The sequence below is a fragment of the Penicillium bovifimosum genome (genome assembly GCF_028826915.1).
Source record: "Penicillium bovifimosum strain IBT 22155 chromosome Unknown utg000002l_segment0_segment0, whole genome shotgun sequence".
NCBI lineage: Eukaryota > Fungi > Ascomycota > Eurotiomycetes > Eurotiales > Aspergillaceae > Penicillium > Penicillium bovifimosum.
In genome coordinates, this window is record NW_026622711.1 from 3672242 (window position 1) to 3693843 (window position 21602).

At 50.3% G+C, this 21602-nt stretch overlaps 8 protein-coding genes across 8 annotated transcripts; 3 read left to right on the forward strand and 5 right to left on the reverse strand.

Moving 5' to 3' along the window:
* Positions 1 to 33: 33 nt before the first annotated feature.
* Positions 34 to 1652, forward strand: N7515_002579 (MFS transporter; the record flags this gene model as incomplete). Its single annotated transcript, XM_056663323.1, has 5 exons — positions 34 to 150; positions 206 to 226; positions 283 to 340; positions 402 to 1051; positions 1107 to 1652. The coding sequence occupies 5 exons, from the start codon at positions 34 to 36 to the stop codon at positions 1650 to 1652; spliced, it is 1392 nt and encodes a 463-aa protein (XP_056525436.1).
* A 969-nt stretch (positions 1653 to 2621) lies between these two features.
* Positions 2622 to 3830, forward strand: N7515_002580 (agmatine deiminase family protein; the record flags this gene model as incomplete). The annotated part of the gene is made up of 1 exon (XM_056663324.1): positions 2622 to 3830. One exon carries the CDS (start codon positions 2622 to 2624, stop codon positions 3828 to 3830), a length of 1209 nt encoding a protein of 402 aa, XP_056525437.1.
* Positions 3831 to 4382: 552 nt separating this feature from the next.
* Positions 4383 to 5000, reverse strand: N7515_002581 (uncharacterized protein; the record flags this gene model as incomplete). The annotated part of the gene is made up of 1 exon (XM_056663325.1): positions 4383 to 5000. One exon carries the CDS (start codon positions 4998 to 5000, stop codon positions 4383 to 4385), a length of 618 nt encoding a protein of 205 aa, XP_056525438.1.
* Positions 5001 to 6008: 1008 nt separating this feature from the next.
* Positions 6009 to 6715, forward strand: N7515_002582 (uncharacterized protein; the record flags this gene model as incomplete). Its single annotated transcript, XM_056663326.1, has 4 exons — positions 6009 to 6097; positions 6155 to 6242; positions 6306 to 6586; positions 6643 to 6715. 4 exons carry the CDS (start codon positions 6009 to 6011, stop codon positions 6713 to 6715), a joined length of 531 nt encoding a protein of 176 aa, XP_056525439.1.
* An 834-nt stretch (positions 6716 to 7549) lies between these two features.
* Positions 7550 to 7946, reverse strand: N7515_002583 (uncharacterized protein; the record flags this gene model as incomplete). Its single annotated transcript, XM_056663327.1, has 2 exons — positions 7550 to 7887; positions 7916 to 7946. 2 exons carry the CDS (start codon positions 7944 to 7946, stop codon positions 7550 to 7552), a joined length of 369 nt encoding a protein of 122 aa, XP_056525440.1.
* An 882-nt stretch (positions 7947 to 8828) lies between these two features.
* Positions 8829 to 10516, reverse strand: N7515_002584 (C2H2-type zinc finger protein; the record flags this gene model as incomplete). Its single annotated transcript, XM_056663328.1, has 3 exons — positions 8829 to 8854; positions 8923 to 9687; positions 9754 to 10516. 3 exons carry the CDS (start codon positions 10514 to 10516, stop codon positions 8829 to 8831), a joined length of 1554 nt encoding a protein of 517 aa, XP_056525441.1.
* A 6516-nt stretch (positions 10517 to 17032) lies between these two features.
* On the reverse strand, positions 17033 to 18883 carry N7515_002585 (amino acid permease; the record flags this gene model as incomplete). Its single annotated transcript, XM_056663329.1, has 4 exons — positions 17033 to 17938; positions 18007 to 18376; positions 18445 to 18577; positions 18622 to 18883. The coding sequence occupies 4 exons, from the start codon at positions 18881 to 18883 to the stop codon at positions 17033 to 17035; spliced, it is 1671 nt and encodes a 556-aa protein (XP_056525442.1).
* Positions 18884 to 20148: 1265 nt separating this feature from the next.
* Positions 20149 to 21030, reverse strand: N7515_002586 (cytochrome b-c1 complex subunit 10; the record flags this gene model as incomplete). Its single annotated transcript, XM_056663330.1, has 5 exons — positions 20149 to 20157; positions 20213 to 20360; positions 20436 to 20489; positions 20792 to 20844; positions 21028 to 21030. The coding sequence occupies 5 exons, from the start codon at positions 21028 to 21030 to the stop codon at positions 20149 to 20151; spliced, it is 267 nt and encodes an 88-aa protein (XP_056525443.1).
* Positions 21031 to 21602: the final 572 nt, after the last annotated feature.

The window sequence follows — 21602 nt, forward strand, 5'->3', positions numbered from 1 at the left end:
CGTGAGCTAGCTATTTTTGGCATATCTGGCAGTATGCGCGACCTGTCTAAGTTCAAGAGAGCGCCAGGGGGCAAACGGGCTCCCTGGCTATTGAAGTTCCGGTCTTCGACTGGGTTCATCATCGGTGCGGTTTGGATGTCCACTTTCACGGTATGTGAGAGCCTTACCCTTTTTGGCTTTGAAGTCCGAAGTTGACCGAGACTAGGAGTTTCTCCTGTATGCGATGGTGAGCAAGATCTAGCATTCCATGATGTTTTCGAACCAGTATCAACGAATTGACAGATAGTTCCCGTTATGCCGACAGCACTCGTAACTCGAGCTGGAGTCGACTACAGCCACCGTACGTTCTTCTTCTCTCTCTACCGATCTATCTCACAAATGTTAATTTCCTTTCTGAGCAGGGGAGTATTGGGTCAGTGTGCTTCTCATGTCCGAAGCCGGCACGTCCCTGCTCCTATGTCCCGTGTTCGGCTACCTGGTTGACCGACGCCGCACCCGTCGACTGCCCTTCATAGGCGCCTTGGTCGTGTTGACTGCCTGCATGATCATTCTGCAGCTGGCACACTCCGTGGCTGGGTTTGTTGCGGCGCGTCTCCTTCAAGGTGTTGCAGGCGCTTTAGTAGTGGTAGCCGCCTTTGCTCTCATCGGCGACGCCGTGCCCCACGATCGCCTCGGCCGGACAATAGGTTATCTGGGCTCGGCAATCGCTTCAGGCTTCTTACTAGGCCCGTTTCTCGGCGGTATTGTGTATAACGCCGGTGGCTATGACGCCGTCTTCTGGTTTGCATACCCCATTCTCGCGCTAGACATGGTAATGCGGCTGGTATTGATCGAGAAGAAGGTCGCTGCTCAATGGACCGGAGAATCAACTGGAGACCTGGAGCCTGATCTGGATACGGCGCAGCGCATCCCCTATACCGGCCGGTGCGAGCCACGGCCAATCCAGAGACGGAAAGGATTCGTCATTTTCCGGATGCTCAAGGAGCGTCGGGTGTTGATTTCCTCGTGGGCGTTGCTAGTACAGGGACTCTTACTCTCTGCCTTTGATGCGGTATGTACGAGGTTTCAGTTGCCTCTGACATAACTAGCTGGCTGATCATATCAAGACACTCCCCATCTTCGTCGAAACAACGTTCGGCTGGAACGCCCTCGGCATGGGGCTGATATTTCTCCCAATGGCCATCCCGGCCTTCCTCGAGCCGATGTTCGGTTTAATCACCGATCGCTTCGGCGCACGCTTCATGTCCTTCGGTTGCTTTGTTTGCCTCTCGCCTACTCTCATCTGCCTCCGATTCGTCGAGCGGAAGTCAAATGAACAGATTGCCCTATTGGTGTCGCTGCTTTTCCTCACGGGGATCTTCATCCACGCCTGTGCACCTGCCATGTACGTTGAGACGCAGTCCGCTCTCACAGCGATGGAGCTCAGGACCCCCGGGATACTCGGTCCCAAGGGCGCCGTGGCGCAGGGATTCGGACTGCAGAGCATGTGCCAGTTCGCCGGGATATTCTTTGGACCGCTCTGGGGAGGATTCGTCGAGTTTCGGTTTGGGTGGGGCACTATGGTGGGCACTTTGGGGGTTTTGGCTGCGCTCACGGCACTTCCGATGTTCTGGCTGGGGGAAACGGAGGAGGAGAGGGCTTTAATGAGTTGATTGTGGGTTACGCAGTTAGGCAGCAGTGTTTTTGGACGCAGTAATAGTTCTGCCTGTCGCCCTGCATGTCTGTATGTAACTATACCTAGCGGGGCTTTTCAATGTTTGGTAGGTCTGGGTGTGGTGTTTACAAGGGCGCTTCTGTCTGTGCCCGTGTTGTATTGATATACTGTGCTCCCGGAGGCGATTAGAAATTGATACCATGTGCAGTGCACAATTGCCCGGCCGTAGTTCGCAGTAGTTCGTGTCCTGATAGACTGGCTTGGCTCTGGTCTCATTTAGAATCATTCGATGTTGCTCTCCGGGTCCTTGGAAACCCCGAAGCCGTTCACTTGACGGAGTGAGGGATATGTGAGCAATCGATCTATGTACGTTCTAGACTAGACCCAATGAAGCTAATAGATAGTAGCTTAGATGCCAAGTATCATTTCGGAGTAGCCTATTAACCTTTAGTTCGTATAAGATACCCAGGTGGATTGAAATGAAGGTAGCATTCAGGAACGAGAAGTTAGAACCTTACCAATAGAAGCAAATGTGGTTATGCAACGGATGCACGGACAGTCCCCACAATGATGTCACTACCTAGTTTAAGCTTATCGCCTGGACTATCCCGATACGGGCAATAACTATACTACATCTCTTCCCGATTCCTTCTTGAGCTCTCTCTCATTTTTTCAACCTCATTTGTCTCGTCTCATCCTATTGCCCATATTGAGCCTCTCGATCTTCTGCATAAATAGCCCTCAACTCTCACCTCACCTTCAATCTCTCCAGAGTCCAATGTCTCTTCTTCCCTCTATCCTTCGACCCAGACGATCACCCGTCACAGTAAGCATACTACTCCCTCAATTTAATAACATCTCCTTAAACAACAAATTCAATCTAACAATGACTTAGATCTCCAAATCCCGATACGTCTCAACCCTCTTTCAACCCAGACGGATCTCACCAATCCTCTCAACCCCAAAAATGCCCCCAACCAACAGCCTCTGGCATGCCCAGCACCGCGCGCAACACCACCAAACAACAGACAAAACCAAAAACTACATTTGCCCCGCAGAAACATCCCCCCACCTCGCAACCCTCCTAAGCTTCCCCTCCCGGCGCTCCACTCTACCAGAACTACACGCCAAAACCGCCAACGAAATAATAAGCCTCGCAACCACAATCGCCCCTTTCGAGCCCGTCCGTCTCCACACACGCCCAGAAGACCTCAAACAAGCCGAGACCCTCCTCTCCCAGCAGGGTAAAACCCTATCCCCATCCCAGCGGGCAAATATCTCCCTAATCGCAGCCCCAACAAACCACTGCTGGATCCGCGACACAGGGCCCGTCTACGTGCGCAGCGCCGACCCAGCCGACAAAACTCGCTACGCAATCGACTTCCGCTTCTGCGAATGGGGCAACAAGACGACCGAGTACATCTACGGGAACGATTGCCCCCAGCGACACGCCGACTGGCCCGTCATGGACGCAGCGGCGCGTATCGAGAACACGGCGTTCGCGGGCAAAGTGCTCGAACTCGAGAATGAAGGCGCCGAGGCAGCGGATGAGGTCGTGCGTGTTGAAGCGGAGTTGAGATTGGAAGGAGGTGGGATCGAGGTTGATGGTCAGGGGACGTTTATGGCGACGGAGAGTAGTATTCTCGGTGAAGCGCGGAATCCGGGGATGGATAAGAAGTCTGTTGAAGATGAGTTGAGGCGGTTGCTTGGTGTTCGGAAGTTCGTTTGGTTCCCTGGTCGTGTTGGGCTGGATATTACTGATATCCATGTGGATGCCGAGGCGAGGTTTATTCGGCCTGGTGTTGTTGTTGTTAGTCGGCCGCGAGAGCATGACAACGTGCATTGGGACATTTACCGGGAGATTCGCGGGGTTTTGGAGAATGAGACTGATGCGCAGGGCCGGAGGTTTGAGGTTTATGATGTTGTTGAGCCGGATTTGGAGTTGGTTCGGGGGGAGCTTGAGGGGGAGGAGGGGGTGCCGGCGGCTTCGTATGTCAACTTCTATTTTGTGAATGGTGGGGTGGTGATTCCGGCTTTTGGCGATGCTGAGGCTGATAGGGAGGCTTTGGAGCTGTTTAAGAGACTGGTTCCGGAGAGGGAGGTCCGGCAGGTTTGTGTTAATGCCTTGCCTAGGACTGGGGGTGTGTTGCATTGTGTTACGCAGCAGGTGATCTGATTGCCAGATGGATAGCTGTAGGTCGGTTTGCTGAGGATTTTCGACATACTGTGTACATGTAGATCGGGAGAAGAAGAAGATTCTTGTCAATAGATGCGATATTGATATTGATGTTAATGAGCACTTTTTGACTATCGAACTGCAAGTATCGAAGCCAGGCATAGAGAAGAGAAGAAGAGGGAAGAGAGGAAATAAAACCGCAGTTGCAAACCCCTTATTCGGTCAAATCTTAAGTCATGTAGAACAGTGTAAGATGTATATCTTTCTGGGCTTCTTTTGTGCCAGCACAATGACCAGCAAAGAAACGCAATCCGTATTCCTCCCTGGCGTCCATCCCTCCGACCCAGAATACAGACCTAGGGATACCAGCCTGAAAAATATGGGACGAAATGGAAAATGAAAACATGAATAGGAGGCTACCACCATCCCATGACGCCCGTAATGCTGCAAAGAGTGATCCGCTAAAGGTAAGAAGGCACGAAGAATCAAGCAGAGATGGAAAAAACCGAGCAAAATGCAAAGAGCCACGAACATCGCAGTTCGAACAGCATCTCACAAACTCAACTGATCAATACTCCCAACCCGCCCGCTTCCACCAATCCGTCCACCACCCTTCGCAACCATACCAAGCCGATAGAAGCGTTCCTCCCCGGACGCCGTCCGCCCACCAATAAACCACTTCTTATCACCCGTGTTATCGCGGAACCCGCCCGAGCCGCTGGAGGAGTCGCTCCCACGGCGCGGACGCTCTCCAGGCCTTCCGTTGATTGGGATTGGCATGGAGGTGGTAGTTGAGATGGGTGGAGAAGCTGCTCGATCGGGGTGGTGGTAGTGGTGGACTGGCACTGGGGTTGGGCCGGAGATTGGGCCGGTGACTTGTCCGGTGGCTGGAGCTGCTGAGGACGAAGTGTCGTGCGAGGAGCTCTGTCTGTGGTTACTGTGGTTGTTGTGGCTGCGGTTGCGGTGGTGGTGAACTGGGGAAGCGGAGGGGGAGGTTGAAGTGTGGGCGGAGTTGGCAGCTTTGGTTGCTATGGCGCGGGCACTTTGGGAGATTTGATTTGAGGATAGCGATGAAGAGCCGGTGGTGACTGGCTGGTTTGAGGGTTTGTAGGTGGATTGGGCGCGGAAAGCCGCGAGGAAGTTATGGAAGAAAGGCCTGTTGTTGGACATATTGGGTTGTGGAAGAGCAGGAAAAAGGCCGTTGAAGAGCCCTGCTTTTATTGTGTGATGGAGTCCTTTGATAAGCTATTATATGTAAATCGTACGCTGTTCGTAGTTCCTGATCGTAGTCTGGAGGTGAGAGTGGATACAATATAAGTCAAGACGATGGCGGGGAAGGCGTGAAATTCCGATTGCCGCGAAAGTTCCCGTCGGTCTGCCGCCAATCATCGGCATCGGATTATCCAAGTGACGTTGCATAGGAAGATCCCGGAGTGTTCCACGTTTATATGCACGAGGTTTAGATCCTTTTCTCCGTTGGACCGTTTTATCAGCTGGCGGGTCTCGAACATTTCCCATTTCCCCCGCATACATGTCCATGACTGCCTGAAGTGGGGGAAGTGGGGAGTTCAACTACAGACCGCGGCACAACTGTCCCTACTCCCTAGTGACCTACTAATTCCCATGTCCATAGTAAAACTCTGTAAGTCTGTATCCTGAGCACTTGCCTCCAGTGACAGTGTTCGAGCTCTTCTGTCATTATGACCTAGGGGACCCCTGACCTATGAGTCATCCTGTCCTCTCAGCCTAGGCTTTATTTAGCTCACGGCTCTAGTCGAGACTCGAACCTACAACACTGTCACTACCTTCTTCATCTATCTCCATCTTTCATCATCCTTTCCCCACATCTATATACCTACTTCCAATCCATCTCGAGTATACAAACGTCGAGTTCCTCCGGGTGCAGATGAATTCGAAAAGACGAGCTTCCCATGCGACGTGAGTGGGAGAAACAAGTGAAGTGGCGTTACATCTGCGAATTGAGCACTCGAAACCTCGACAAATCGATGTTGGAGCATAGTCCTGGGATCGATGACCACTCATAAGTGGAGACCTCAACCGTCCCTCGATACGAGTTTAAATACTTCGACCAACATCGTCGATGTACCATCCACTCACGGGCACACACCCTCGAAGCCTTCCAACAACCACGCAGGCTACAACCAAGAACAAGGCACGATGACCTCTGCCAAATTTTTCTACGATATGGCCCCGGCCTTCGACTGCATAGGTTCCATTGCTGGTGACAATAGCAGCCTCGACCCAAGGTAAGTACTCACATATAGCTCTCTTCAAATAAATGTAAATACTGATATCTTTCACAGGACACTCAAAGTCCACCAGGTGGCCCCGAAATACCGCACCTTGAATCCGACACGTCCTCGCACCATACAATCTGAGCTGTGCCGACTTGTTCAAGGAGCCTAGATAGAGGCGAATCTGCTCTGAATTTTCGCTGCGCTCGCCGCTTTGAAGTTGGTCGTTCGGGAGGGAGATACAGATTCGCTCGCTACGTCGCCCACGGACACCGAGCGGAGACCGTTTAATGCGGTGTCTTTCGGTAATAATCAATTGATTGCATACACGGACGGTTATCTCATTGCACCCCCTACCTTGGAAGTGTTTGCCGTCGTGGAGGTAAAGGCAATGATCATCAGGAACCGTAAGCAACATCCCGAAGCTCTGTGGCAAGAGGCTGCAGAAATGGTTGCATGGATCATGAGTGATGTCAACTCCCGGCAGTGCACCCTTGGACAGTAAGCTAAATGAGAATTTCCCATTGAAAGTTTCCCATGCTTACCAACCCTTACAGGCGCATCATTGTTTCACAGGCAAGTACGAGCGCTCTCTGTTTCCGTTTTGCGGGCGTGTACCATGACCCGTGATCTGCCGTCGCCGTCCGAGGAATCAACTCCGTCTTCCTCCATCTCCTCCTCTGCCTGCTCGCCCAAGCCGGTGGGCCCTTAGTGGCTCCTCCTTATGGTTGGACGCGTTATAGAGACAAAGGCCGGCAAGGTACCTCACTTGCGGGATATGCTCCCCCATTCCCGCCCAGAACAAGAACGCTGGGTAAATCCTGGGTGCTGGGGTGCACGTCATATGAATGACGCTGCAACCACGTGTGGTATCAGAATTCGCAATCTCGCTGGCGTGCAGCAACAGCGCCTGGAAAATCTATTGTCCTGATTCACTATGCTGGGCATGGGGCGGTAAACACTGGACAGCTCTTTGCTGTTGAAGGCCGGTCCCGCCGAAGCCTCAATTTCCAGAGGATCATTGATTCCGCGGTGGCGGGGGATATACCACCCATCCGTGGATGGAGATCTTATCGGCAAGGTCGTCGATTCTCGACCTGAGCTTAACATCGCTCTCGTCAACCTGACACCAGCTGCCTCATCGAACTTCACTAATTCCTGCTACTTTCAAACCGAACCACCTACCTATCTTGAGCTAGTGACATAGGTTTGCAAGTCAGATGAAAAGAGTCCACAGGGCGGATCTCAGGGATGTGTTCGGGTAACATGACATGGAAGGCTTACATCAACTCATCACCTTCCACTTGTCTTCATCCTTTCTGTTTTCCTTCCACCTTTGATAGTCTAGTTCAAATGCTATACTTTCCTTGTTTGAAACGTTCTGGGCATCATCATAACACTACCCGCCTTCTAGAAATGTCCCAAATCTCGCAAGGCTCATGGAGTGAAGTGGACGGCATGAGTTCAGGGCTCTTCAGCATCATCACCATTGGCATCCAGACCATGCAACCGAAACGTCCAGCTGGCCACCCCGACCTCGGATTTGAGAAATGGGATACCGGATCGGTGGGTTTTCTTTTTGGGAATGTCAATAAGGCTATCTCTGATTGTGTGTGTGGCGCCCCAATCGTTGATATTGAATCCCATGGGGTATCCGGCCTTTTCCATCTGAGCGATGGGGTCTTTACTTGCAGTGCTGTCATTGGTGATCTGGTGGCGGAGGGATGGGAGGTAGTGTGACCCGTGGAGTCTTGGACTATTCTCGTCGGATGCTTTAGCATCTTCGAGAGACTTGTCGCTAACTTGCTCTTTTCTTCAGCGTTTACACACCCCTTATGAATCTTACTAGCTGTGATGACATGGTACAAACCGCATGCTTGGTGCACTCATACCTAAAAGCGGCAGCAGCTTAGATATGATGGAAAACGTATAGCTACGTGCATGGAGCAATATCGAATGGATCATAAGTCTATATCTAGCTGCTTTTCTAGTAAACCCTGAGAGAAAGACACTGAACACCTTAAATCACACCTCAAGAAGATTCCCGCAGCACACATATGTCTGTGCTATGTCGACTTTACAACAAGAGGCCATGCAATGCAGACAGAAGAGAGAAAGAGAACGAAAGATAAAAACACATGGAAAAAAAAACGAAGATAAACTGAAAAGAATCGAAAAGCAGGCAATTCGACAGAAGTCATCCCAGAATGATACAAGAGAAGCTTTTCTTTCTGATGTCAAATTTTCGCGCAGAAGATGAACACATGCCCATGTCTATGTTGTGGACGCCGAACAAACCCCCACCATACCGTCTGCCCCTCGCATCGGGGATTCAAGACAAAACGTAACCAGACTCGCAACCACTTGTGTAAGAATGCACACCCACACCGGATGGGGATCAGAATAAAAAATAAGAGAAAGGAGACGCGCGATACTGGAACAAAGCCGAAGAGTGCCAGAAACATGAAACGCCGAAAGCTGAAAAGCCGAGGCGAGTGGGGATAAACCCGACAATCGTAGACTAGTTTGGTGGAGACATCGGAGACATCGCAACCAGTGGATTTGCACCAGCAAAAAGAGCAAGACGAACGACCTAGAGACGATCAAGGAGAGGGTGGAGAGCAATAGTCCTACCCACGGCGTGAAGCAATAGAACACTGTGAAGGTGTTCATTGCTCCGTCAGAAACGCTTTTTCAGTTATGGCTCGTATGCATCATCTTGCTTTCTGATCGAATACCCCGTCTACTGTCTCGCGGGCTGCACGGTACCTGCGTATGGCGATTAGAAACATTTCAACATGGACCACGAACCTCAAGAGGTTCCAAAGTAGACTTACCGTCTCCGCTCAGCGTAGTCGAGGCAAGGTACAGTCCATTCATACCGCTCTCGGGACCGGACGAAGAGGGGTAGAACTTGCGATCACCGTGATCGACGGGAGCGTGGATAGGTTCCTGGCCCGCGGCCATGGAGTGGGGGAAGACGGGGTTCATGTAGCCCTCGGAGGCACCGTGCTGAAACACCGAATTCCAGTCAACACCCGGCTGATGTGAAGGGGGACCGGGCATCACCGGCTTGTGGTCATAGGACTTTACCTGTTCAAGGGGACGATCAGTCGTCAGCTGCTGGCCATGGGCATCGACACCAGGCTGCATGAGATACGGATTCTGCTTGGGCGCAGCCATCCACGAGGCTCTCGCGTGCGCCTGGCTAGCGGAGAACGCGTCGTCACCGGGACCACGGTTCATACCGTTAACAGGCTGCATCGTGTAGCCCAGTGGCTGCTGCTGCTCCGTGTAGCCAGGACGGCCGGCGGCCATTCCATTGCCATTCACGGCCCCATCGAATTGCGTACCCATACCGCCATTGGAGTGGGGAGCGGGGTTACTAACTTCATCTTGAAGCGGCTTGGGAGGGTTGGCCGCGGCAGCCGCAGCTGCTTGCTGCTGAGACCGCTTCAGATGGGCCTGAGGGTGGGACAAGTGGGTCGCACCGGTCGGGTTACCCCGGCGGATGGAGCACTTTTGGAAGTGACGCTTCAAAATATCACTGCGGGAGAAGGTATCCTTGCACAGAACACACATGTAGGGGCGGTCGCCGGTGTCTTGAAGCAGAAAACGCGTTTGTTAGCCATCATTAAAAGGGAGGTAGATCGGCTCCTAAAACTCACGTCTCAACAGATGGCGCTTCAGGTGCTTGGCGTGGAGGTAGGTCTTGTTACAATGCGGGCAGGGGAACTTGCCATCCGCATCCTTCGCGGGGATAGTCGTGCTCTTGGCTGTACCATTGACCCCGTTGGCGACCGGAGTCGCGCGGCCGGGGACACTCGGCAAGATGCCACGGCGGCCCTGAGAGCCCACGACCTGCGTGCGTGGCGGTTCCTTGGCGTAGGGAGAGCCGTTCGCGCCGTTCACGTCGGGAGTCATACCCCAGCTCTTTCCATCGGAGTAACTAAAAGCACCCGAGGGAAGGCCGTTGTAATCTGCGCGACGGTCACGTGGGGGTGCGGGAGCAATCGGCTGAGGGTAGCTCTGCGCGGTGGATGCGGGCGGGAGAACGCTCGGAGGTGGGGGGTACTGCTGATGCGCCTGTGTCTGGGGGTTAGGAAGGTTCAACAGAGACGATGGCGGAAGGCTACCGACAGTCGTGTGCGGCATCATAGGGGCCTGAGAGGCCCCGTAGACATCGTGAGTTGACGGAGGATACCGCGACAGGTCCGGGCGGTACGGCTGGCCCATGTAGTGGTGAGGCGCGGGCGACTGAGGGTGATGCGGCTGCAGAGGAGGCAGAGTGTGCGACTGCGACACCGAATACTGCGGCTGCATCGAGTATTGTGGCATGTGCATGCTCGAGATGGGGTTCGAAGACATGGGCGTGGAGCCTGGAGGCAAGCTGGTGGATGGAGGACGGGAAGGGTGAGATCTGGGATCCATTGTGGACAGAGGAGAAGATATCGTATGGGGGAGAAGAGCGAAAGTTGTTCACGGTAACCCAATCATCAAATCTGCACACTGCAATTTTTTTTCTTTCCTTCTTCTTTGAACGCGCAAAAGCTCCTTGTTTGAATTTTCTTCAAGAGGCGAGAGAGACTGAGAGACACGAGGTTGAGGGTCTCCAAAAGTTCTGTACCCACACGAGAGAGAGAAAGGAAGAAGAGAGATGCTTAATTGAAGAAGATTTCCCCACGGTCACCCACCAAGGAAAAAAATAGGATGGTGATTTATCCGCACGTTGTCACCGTCGATGGTTCTGTATCCACCGAAGAAGCGGGCGTGCAAGTGGGTCTCTCGCAGAAAAAAACAACTAGTCCGAGATCTGCTTCGCGTCAAGTCAATACCTTGAGATCGAGGAATTGAGTCAGAAATCCCTGTAAGATCGATGTAGCAAAGAATGAATTGAAGAGATTGAAGATGTCAAGTTGAGAATTGGGAGTTGGGGGAAAGGAAATGGGGGGACCACCAGTTTCTTGGTAGAAGACGAGAAGAAAAAATTCTAAGGAAGACCGGGTCGAAATAGAAAATAAAATAAAAAAAAGGGAAAAGATGAGAGAAGACGAAAAAAAGACGTGAAAAGACTGAAAAAGACGATCGTTCCTCGGGGAGGCAAGAGGCGAGAACAGAAAAGAGAAAAGAAAAAAGAAAAAAAAGGAAGGGATACTGTAATTACCAGTAATTTACAAAAGTGAAAGTTACAACAGCGCCAACTACTAAATTTTACACGGCCGTCTTCCGAACTATGGCCGATAGCGGTAGAATAGACGTATTATGTAGTATTGGTTTGAATTTATTAGTCGAAATAGTTAATTTGAACAGAGTTAGGTTTGGAATTGGAATAATGCAAGAATGATAGGAAAAGGGAGATCATATTTGCAGAGTTGAGTTTGCAAGCGGACACATCGTCGGATCTCTGTATTGCTGATAATCCTACGCGTCCGGACACGATGACGCAGTTGGTAACTCTCACCCGTGGGTGATCACTGATTTGATATCAGACAGCTTACAGGATCCCAGCCATAGTACAAATGCTAAGGCTGTAAAGAACTCAATGCAGTGATTCAATATGTCAATTGAATATGTACTGCTAACATGCAATCAGATAATTCCCGCCGTCCTCTGTAGCAACAAAATAATGCGGTTTCATTGCCCCCATGCTGCATTCAGGGCCCAATTCTTGGCCAGATGCCTCCGATCGCGGCGGCTGAGAGGATATGCATTGGGCACCAGTGTCCAACTGCTCACACTATTCATCTCTCTGTGATATTGTGTACGGAGTACATCGTGTGTATCTGACATTGTAGATCATCTCACAATTGAAGATGGAGCCCTGAGTGGATTACATATGGGTGATCCTGACTCTTCTTTGTTTTGGGCTCCGCAGTGGCTGACAGCCCCGCAAGTGACATTCAGATGAGATCTAAGCTATGTGTCTACACTGCAATCCTAAATCTTTGAATCATAACTATCGTACACGCTGTAGATGGGTAAGATATCATACTCTGTGCTCCGCATGGGTCTCTTCAAGCACGTCATCCGGGGAAGTCCGCTCGGTCGAACCCGGTTGAGCTCGGTATCTGTGATCTAGTGAAGACCACCTCATCTTTTCACTCATCAGCCTGCATACTACCCCAAGTCTGCTTCCTACATGCAGCCCAGATTTATACAGCACATCTTTACAATCAGATAGACATGTGACTCCCAAGCCTCGTGTCGGGGTAGGCTTCTGCAACGACCATGCATCGTTGTCCTCCAAGTGGATGCGCCGTAGCCGCCTGCTGTTCCGCGTTGATTCCGCCCTTGGCTTCATAGGTTGATTCGAAGTGAAACCAAGCTCGAGATAAACCCCAAAGAAAGCTAAGATGGTCAGCTGGCAAGAGTTAGCGCAAGTCTAATTTTGTCTGATTGTCCACTAGTACTATTGCTTCTTAGCTGTTCTCAGTAGTAACAGGGCCATACAACGTAGGAATCAGATGGTGGTCCGTCCTCCGTCCTCCGCTCCTAGGGGTTCAGCCACACCGGAATGCTCTAGACAAGATTGGCATTCAGGGGGTTCCCCCTATTGGACATTGCTACTTCCGGGCTCTGACAGGGGAGGTTCAGTACACTACTTTAGGGAGACTTGCAGATTCCCTGCTTATTCATATGTGATCTCGACCGAGAGGTCCAAAGTTTCTTTCAGAACCTGCGCGCCATTCGAGTACTACTAGTATCGTGTGACATATAACCATCATCATATTTGACCAATTAACTATTTAACTATTTAACTAATTTACTACAACAACTCTCTTCTTACGAATCGAACAAATATGCTCCATATTTGTACCTTTCGATCGTATCTCTGTACAACGGAGATGATCTGTATTCCGGACCCAACATCCCTGCCCCTCCTTCTCCACCCCTTCTCAAGAGCTTCTCCCGCTTCGATTGTGGACCTGGAAGGCTTCGACCAGGGTTCTGCAGAAATATTGAAATCAGACCACCTGACCTCGAAAAGTCCTACACCTATTTTCGGTCTAATATTGCAATATTAGACCTCATCGCTACAATTCCCCGATTATCACCCAAATCCTGGTTTCGCCAAGGGGGGAGAATGAATCCAAATCCCAAGCTACGACGTAAAGGGAAACTCGCTTGACCTTCCGCTTTGTCTCACCTCGGTATGTGTTCATGCGCAGGTAAAAGGGTAAAAAGGGTTTTTGTCGAGGTACAACGGATATAGAATGCGAGTGCCTTGGCTAACCTCTCCATTCCACCTCAATCAGGTTTATATGTTGTATTCCTAGAGTCTTCAATCTGTCATTGTCTGTGGCTTGACGATTAAACGCGGTGTGTTGAACTGGCAGGTGGATTGACCAAAGACACTCGGCATGAATGCCGGGATTTACGTGACTCCACTCTACTCCCCGAAACGGATCGCAAAGTACGGTGAGAGGCCTTTGCCGAGTCGCTGAATTTTTGGATCTGATCAGGGGCTGGTGAAATACATTTTTGTTAGTAATATTCTACTGTGTACTCGGGCAATTCTTTTGTCTCGGTTGCCGAAGGTTTCGTTCTGAGGTGAGACTAATAGAGGCTAATATTACCTAGTATTGCAAAATATTCATAGCAAGTACTGCTAAGTATTGTGTTGTATGGTGTATAGATAGATGCCTGTTGAAAAGCTTGGTCTCATTCAAGGCGAATAATGAAACCCACTGCTGCTAGAGATGGGGCCGGCAGTAGTGTGTAATCAGACCCAAATGCTTAAGACGTTGGCCTCATTATCAACCGGGATAGAAGAGGATAGCGCGCGCAAGAGCGCGTAGATCCCGCCCCAGTCCCCATCGCGACCGAACTATCTGGTGATACATACATCCATGTATGTTGCAGACACAAAAGCATCGGAGTCTTCAATGTATTCAAACATTGTATGAATCAAAGAATACAAATCCCAATATGGTAGCCTACACCTAGACAGTCCGTACATCCGAAAAAGGTCCGATGTAGGAGCGCGACCAAAAAAGGCAACCTGCTTCTTTGCCGGCACAGGCCGGAAACACCGCTAAAGCCAAGTCCGGATCGCCGAGTTTCAGGAATCCCTGCACCCAATCAAAAATTCACACCTGCTCTAGCGGATGAGAGGATCGTTGCCGCCACCGACCTCATATGCTGCCGACGTCTGTAGTCGAGACCCGAATAGGAGTAGCGTTTCTTGTTTTTGCCCGCAAGGTCCTTGGGGATCTGACTTGCAGTATCATTATTCATTGTAACGTTGAGATATGGTATTGGGATATGCAAAGGATGAAGGTTGGTTTACATGTCGACTATTGGAATTGACTTTAAAGATGGACGTTAAAGTGGTTTTCTCCATATTCTCCATTTCCCATGTGCTATTCTGTGGATCAGAATCCATTTTGACGGGTACGGGGTGGCTAACGTCCACAGTTCAGGAACCGTCGTACAACATACGGGTCCTGGTATGTTGTGCTCCGTGTGATGCATGTTGGCATGTCGATGGCCGCTATTTGATTTTTGCCCTCGAATTGCCTCCAAGCCATCTACCAAAAGCCAGAGCTGCCGTTACCATGGCCTTGGAAACACGAATCTGGACCGAGGGACAAATTGCCTCCGGGCCGCGTCATGGGTTTCGGATAGACTTCGTTATTAGGAGCGATGGCTAAGAACGCTTATCTGTATGATTCGCTGTTAGTGTATCAGACTCATGGCCACCTCGCTACCATCTCGTATACATTCTTCATAAGTCAGGCAAATCTACGGAGCCGTAGATTCTTCCATTCCACAGACCATGGTACCCGTGCCGAACCAACTTTATTCAGCTGTTTGCAGCGCAACATGAATGTATGTACTACGTACAGTACTTAATCTCTGTGCATAAACCCAAGCGCCTAAATGCACAGTCCAACGCCGAAGGAATCGGGAGCCCGGAGCGCCGAAATAAACTACACCATCGCCATACGAAAAAGACAGCACTTTGTAACTCTAAAAAGACAGAATCACCCAATTAGGATGTTCTGTAACAAACGTTACAGGCGGTAGACTCGGCTCACCCCCGACCCCCCCGAAACAGCCTGGCAAAGACGCCGATGACATTTTCTTTACCTTTTATTCTTCCTCCCCGGCTCATCGTTCATCCACGGTTTAGACCGCTCAATCTGTCAACGAACCAGTTCCACTTAGGTCCAGGAACCGAGGGAGTGAGAAATACTGCGTACCAGAAAGATACCATCCTTCATGTAATTTGGCGACATGACGTACTGTGTGGACCCAGACCGATCCCCGACTGTTCCTGGGAGCTGAGTGTCCAGTCACAGCCCTTGACAACGATGATCCGGACTGCGCGCAATAAGGCGGCAGCGGGCGCGGAGGGCTGGGGGGTGTGCCTGTACGGCATAAGATATGTACGATGTATATGTTTTGGGGTTATTCTTTGCTTTTACGTATCATTTCCGGGTTTGAATTTTTTTTAAATCCTTTTTTGGGTTTGGGATCACGCATTTTTGACTTTTCTCGCTGTGCCGTGACCAGCCAAGGTTTTGATTTCAATATACGAGAACCGTGATGTGGACGTATATCTCCGGCAACGCTCGAAAGTGTGTTCAATGCACATGTGGGCCGTTTAGCAGCATGGTCCTCGTGTTAGGGGGTAGGGGGGAGTGGGCTGCCCCCTCTCTCATCTGGAGTCAGTTTAAGCATATCTCTGTGCCAACCACGTTTGGTTGGAATTTTTTTTACTCCGTGGCATCCATGTTCAGTGTCCACCACTGCTGGTGGGGTCTCAGGGGTGGTGGATCTTACAGGATTCTGCCCGGGGTTCCCCAGGTACGTTGTACACAGTACAGAGTACTTGGTTGGGGACGACGTATTCGTACGCATTATGTGAATTGGTTTGGGGTTGGGTGAGGAAGATCATAATTGGCATTATGAGTAGACCTGTTCAGGACTTGGGACCTTGCTTGAATTGTTTGGTACTCTGGGTGTTATTCGCGTGGAATCGCGTCAAGGTACCATGTACATTGTACAATCCCGTTTAGCTGTTTGGTATATGGGCATTTCTGCGTGTTTTGTGTATACTGTGTAGACTGCATAACTGCTCTTAGCGGTATGACTTCCTTCTGTATCTTCTCTTATTCGGGTTCATGCCAGAGATCCTATGACTGTCCTTCGGCCCTTTCCTAGTAGAATACTCCGTACATGTACCCAGTACTGTGTACATGCTTTCCTTCGTTACCTCGGGCCGGATAACCTGTTACTCACATACAGTTTAGCCTTATCCTACATAGAATACTGTGCATCTTGTACCTCTACAGATGTATGTTGTACGGAACGGTGGAGCAGTGGATTCGCTCCATAACTCCATCACCAAGAGCCACATGTTGCCAGAAACCCCCAAGCCTAAGAGGGGCCACTGGGCTAGGCTCCATATGATGATCCCTGTCAGAATGCTCCATCAAGCCCAGATCGATCCATATTTATGGAGCCAAAACGGTCTTGTGCTTTCTGACATGCAGGTGGCAAATGCTTACCTTGCTGGAGGTGGGTTCATCTGCGGCTATCACAGCTATTTACAGGTAGTAGCAGCCTCAGTGAGATGGATGCTATCCATTTCAACTTGAAGTATTGTTGACACACACGGGACGTCTTTGTGTATGCAGACTGAGGCTCTCATAGTTGGTCATTTGCTTTGTTTATTCGGGCTTTAGTTATAAACAGCCTGCTTTTCCATAGTTTCATTGATCAGTTTCTGCTTCTCGATCTTCCCCATGCCAGTAGCTTCGTAGTCTCCCAATAACTTTATGAGGCTTTTCTTCCTGACTCTCGTTTGCTTTGACTTGTAAGAAATGCTAAGTCGGGGCCTCGATGAGAGATCCGCGAGACACTGTATAGAAAGAGGCAATAATTATATTAAGGTATGCAATATCAAAAATCCAATCCACTAATACATACAAACACACTCTAGATAGGATTATCTGGGTAATCCGTCTTTCGTGATAACGCACTTTCCTGTGTCTCTCCAACAGGCTCGATACCCTCACTGACAACCGGCTCCTGCTGAATCGCATGAATCGCATGCTCAACATTGACCACAGGCCCAGTGAACCAGTGACGGGCATCAATAATCCACCAAACCGTGACAGCCAACATCGGCACACCCCAAACAAGACAAGTCCAGTTCATCATATCAGGCGTCAAGTTCTTCCCCACAACACTGGGCAAACACAGGATGGGAATCATCAACAAAACAAACATAACACCAACACCACCAATATACCGACTATAAGGTCCCAAATGCCACGGTCCCCTCCGGAACCGATCCCCAACAAAGAACACCCGAATAGCGATCGGGACAGCAAAAGCAAAGAACTGCGCAATAGCACCAATAGAGAACAAAGCACCAATCGCCACATCCCCAGCCAACATAAGCAAACACATGAGGATACCCAGAACACCATTCAAGATGACCGCATTAACCGGCGTCTGCGTAGCAGGATGAACCTGCTTCCAATACCTCGACAGCGGAAAGCACTCATCGCGCGCATAAGCATACGTAACCCTCGACGCAGCAACCATACACCCCTGTCCCATCGAAAACCCGCAAACAATCGTCAACGCCAGTACCGCCAGCGTCGTCTTCTCCGGCACAACCTGCAGCAAATAGGAGGCGAACGGTTGTCCGAGATCGGAATCGATCACGCCCTCGATATCGATGACCGTGTAGGCAACGACGAGCTGCAGGAACCAGCCCATTAGCCCGCCGACGCCGGAGGTGAGCACGATTGCGCGCGGCGAGGCGACGTTCGCGTTCGAGCACTCCTCGCTCAAGTGGAAGGGGAGTCGTAGCCGGACATGGTCCAGATTACGCTGACGAAGGTCATTAGGACGGCGACGCCGTCGGGGAAATCGGTTAGGTTGGTTATGTGGCCCCAGACTTCTTTGGAGGAGTTGAATTTGGGGGTGTTTTTGGAGCTGGCGGGGATGATGATTAGGACGGCGATTAGGGCGATGATGTTGAAGGTTGAGCCATAGGAGTTGAATTGCGCTACGCGCTTGGTGGGCATGCTGCTTATCACTGAGTGGAGGATCATTATAAAGGTTGTTAGGAGGAAGGTTTGCCAGCTTGTTGGGACGTAGGTCGGGTCGCGGATTGAGGCGGCGGCTAGGATCATGGCGCTGACGCCGTAGTTCACTGATGGCGCGGCTGTTATTTGGCCGATCCAGTTGGACCAGCCGGTTATCCAGGCGGCGAAGGGTCCATAGCCCGGGGGTGCGAGGACTGCTGCTGCGTAGTATAGGCCGCCACTGGAGATGGAGGTTCACGGATTAGCTTCCTGAGCCCTAATTTGTAGATTCTGGGTATGGGGTCATACCTCGTGGGCATTGCTGAACATAGTTCTGCCATTGACATTGCGATGCATTGGATAAAGATCATCGCGATCATCCAGCCCCAGACCATGCCCGCTGTGCCGGCATATCCCATACCTTCAACCCAATTTGTGTCAGCTGTACCCAAATCGTAACCACTTGATAGGTCTGGGATCACTCACCATAATATAAGGTACTCGCGAACGACGGTAGAAGTCCCAACACAGCAAAACTGACGCAGAATGTTGTCCATAGCGAGAACTCGCGCTTGAACTCTTGTTTATAGCCGAGCGCCGTGATGACCCTCTCGTCGGCATCCATATAATGATCCGTATAGGGTACATCACCCTCTGGGAGGATAGAAGTGACGGGAACATGGTCAACCCCATGGCGTCCCTTGGAGATGTCTGAGACCGCAGTCTTGGTCTCCACGTTTGCGCCCATCAGGTGGCCTGAACAAGTAGGTAATTGGTAGTGTAGTCGAGAAGGTAGGACAATATAGTATATAGATGTTAATCAGATAAAATCTCCAGCTTGGAAGAGCCACCATACATGGGAAACCAAAAGAAAGACTTTAGGACTCAAGCTATATCCAAGGAAGACGGGGATATGGATAATATAGCTTGGAGTTCTGCTTTCTACAGCAGATTGACCAGAGGGTGCATCTTATCTATGCACATTGGGGGCGTTTTGCGTTCAGCCCCGCAAGAATCACAAGGACCCACTACATCTGTCAATGCAGGCAAGGATAAACCCCTGCAAATGATAGATAGCGCCTCGACTTGAATCGGATCCTTCGGGGCCCCAAGTGAGGGGGTAGCGCTCTCAACGCTCAGGCTGGCTGGACAGGCCTTCTCCATAGACAGCGATAAGGACAAATGACATGACAGTCCATAAGTAATAAGCCAAATATAGCTTGGAGATATTCGGGTATTTCATATTGGAGCAGACGTGATTCGAGCACGAGAACCTTTCCGTTGTGAAGCTTATACCGTTCTTTCCGTTCATTGGATTGGGCTTCAACGATCCGTGCCACGAGCTTGGCAGAGATCCAGTCCCAGCAGGGAAGTTTCAGCCGTCAAGCTCAACTTTGGAAGAGGTTTAGGAGTGTTAGTTGAACTTAGCGTACTTGAGCATGTGGTGGAACTTAGCGGTTATCATGATAGGCGTTCTCAAGATAAGGGACTTACGTCTGCTTATTTGGGAGTCCTGACACTTTGCCCTGTCATTAATGATTATCATTTTGTGGCTTGTTATCTTAGCATGGACTTGCCTTGTTGGGAGCAAGTCTTCAGATCATTTCAAGGGGGAAACACCCTGTTTGTGATATACTCCGTAGCCCTATCTGCCTGGTCATGCACCCCGCATATGGAGGAGAGGTCTGAGGCATGACCCCATAAAACCGTTGATTATTCAAATCCTTAGACCTTGAATAACTACACAGTAAACTTTCTAACCTGCTGGAAATTCTGAGCTTTTTAGTCCCATAGTTGGAACAGTCGGCATGTTGGTGGCCATACGCTAGTATGAGAGCCAGATGGACCCCTACGCAGTACAATGTAGGAGCAAGATCACTTGGAAACAACTGTTTCTGCGTGGTATTAAAAACAGAAAAGGCTTTCATATTCTACACAGTACATCCCCAACCTGTCCCCCGAAAGTCCCGAGCCATATCGATAAAGGAAGACAAATATACCTTCGCGAGTTATTTAGAAGGGCTAGAAGAAGGTCAGCACTGATTCAAATGCAAAACATCAACTGTATCAAACTCACGTTGTCCTCAGGGGCGATGCGGCGGTCGTAGTAGTTATCGAGGAAAGGAACCTTGCGGAGGATGTCGTTGCGCACACGGGGGACCTCGCCGAAGAGGAAGAGGGCACCAGCGCCGAGAGCAACACCGAAACCAGCGGCGACAGAGCCACTATAAAATACCCTAGTTAGCTCCCGTACGTTGTCGATTTTGACAACAGGAGAGTCGGATGCGGGTTGGACTCACTATTGGACAGCTGTGCCAAGGGTCATACCGGCAGCGGTGCGGGGAATGTAGTACCTGCAGATAGATGCAGCGTTAGTTTGATGTACTCTCTGCTTCGTTGGTATGTCCTCTTTTGTGGTCAATTCTTGTGGCCAGAAGTCCACAGACTGATACGTCCACCACTCCACAGCTGCCAGGGCCAAGTCTAGGTCCGTGGTGAACGAAGGTCCACGATGACAGAAAAGTTGTCCCATAGACCGAGAAAGCCTCGCTGGCAATTGTAATCCATGGTAACACGCACTCAATCAATCATATCGAGCCTTGACAACGATTGTGGACTGGTCGGGGTTCGAGGGAAAACGATGTGGGAGTCTCACTTGGGCGCATGGATAGAGGCCTGAGCCGCAGCGCGGCGAGCAGTAGAGGCGAACTATGAGGATGGTGTTAGCGATCGATGCATTATTTCACGTTGCGTTTCATCCCGCGGTTCGGAAGCCCGGTTGTCATAGCCATGACTTGAATGTCTCCCGGTTACCCATGTTGCAGCCGAGCAGGTGAGAAGTCAGGGAATGGGACATGATATTGGCTAGGATCTGATATTTAGCACACTTACCATTTTGAATGACACCGGAGTGATTTGGGATGACAATTGCTAGGAGACAAGAGCTGGCACCTGGTGGTTGACGAAAACCGGGACCGCCCGAGCTGGCACGTGACTATGAATTTATTGACCAATCAGAGATGGCGTAATTGTTTTTGTCCAAGTATGAGTTACTCCGTATCAAGTGCACCCCCTACATGATTAAGAACTATATAGATGGAGATGAAGGAAGGAGTCGATGCGAGGTGGGAGAAGGGTTGGGTGTATATAGACAGAGATGGGTGATTGTTTGGCATATGCAAACTGGGAGTCATATGGTCAAGGGGTCAGGGTGAGACTGAGAGCAACTTGTGATTAAGATACTGGTGAAGCTGTGGGAGATTATTCATGGGGTTGAGTTGATATCCAAAGCTTTACGGTACACCGGACTCCAGGGATTCGTGAAGAAAAAAGGAAATAGAATAAGGAATAAAAGTGATATGTGCTTCAAAACCCCATGATCTGACATGCAGAAGATTCAAGACAGGAATGATCGAACAAGCGTTCGCACGGAAGGAAAGCAGAATCAATCAAATACAGTGGAAACA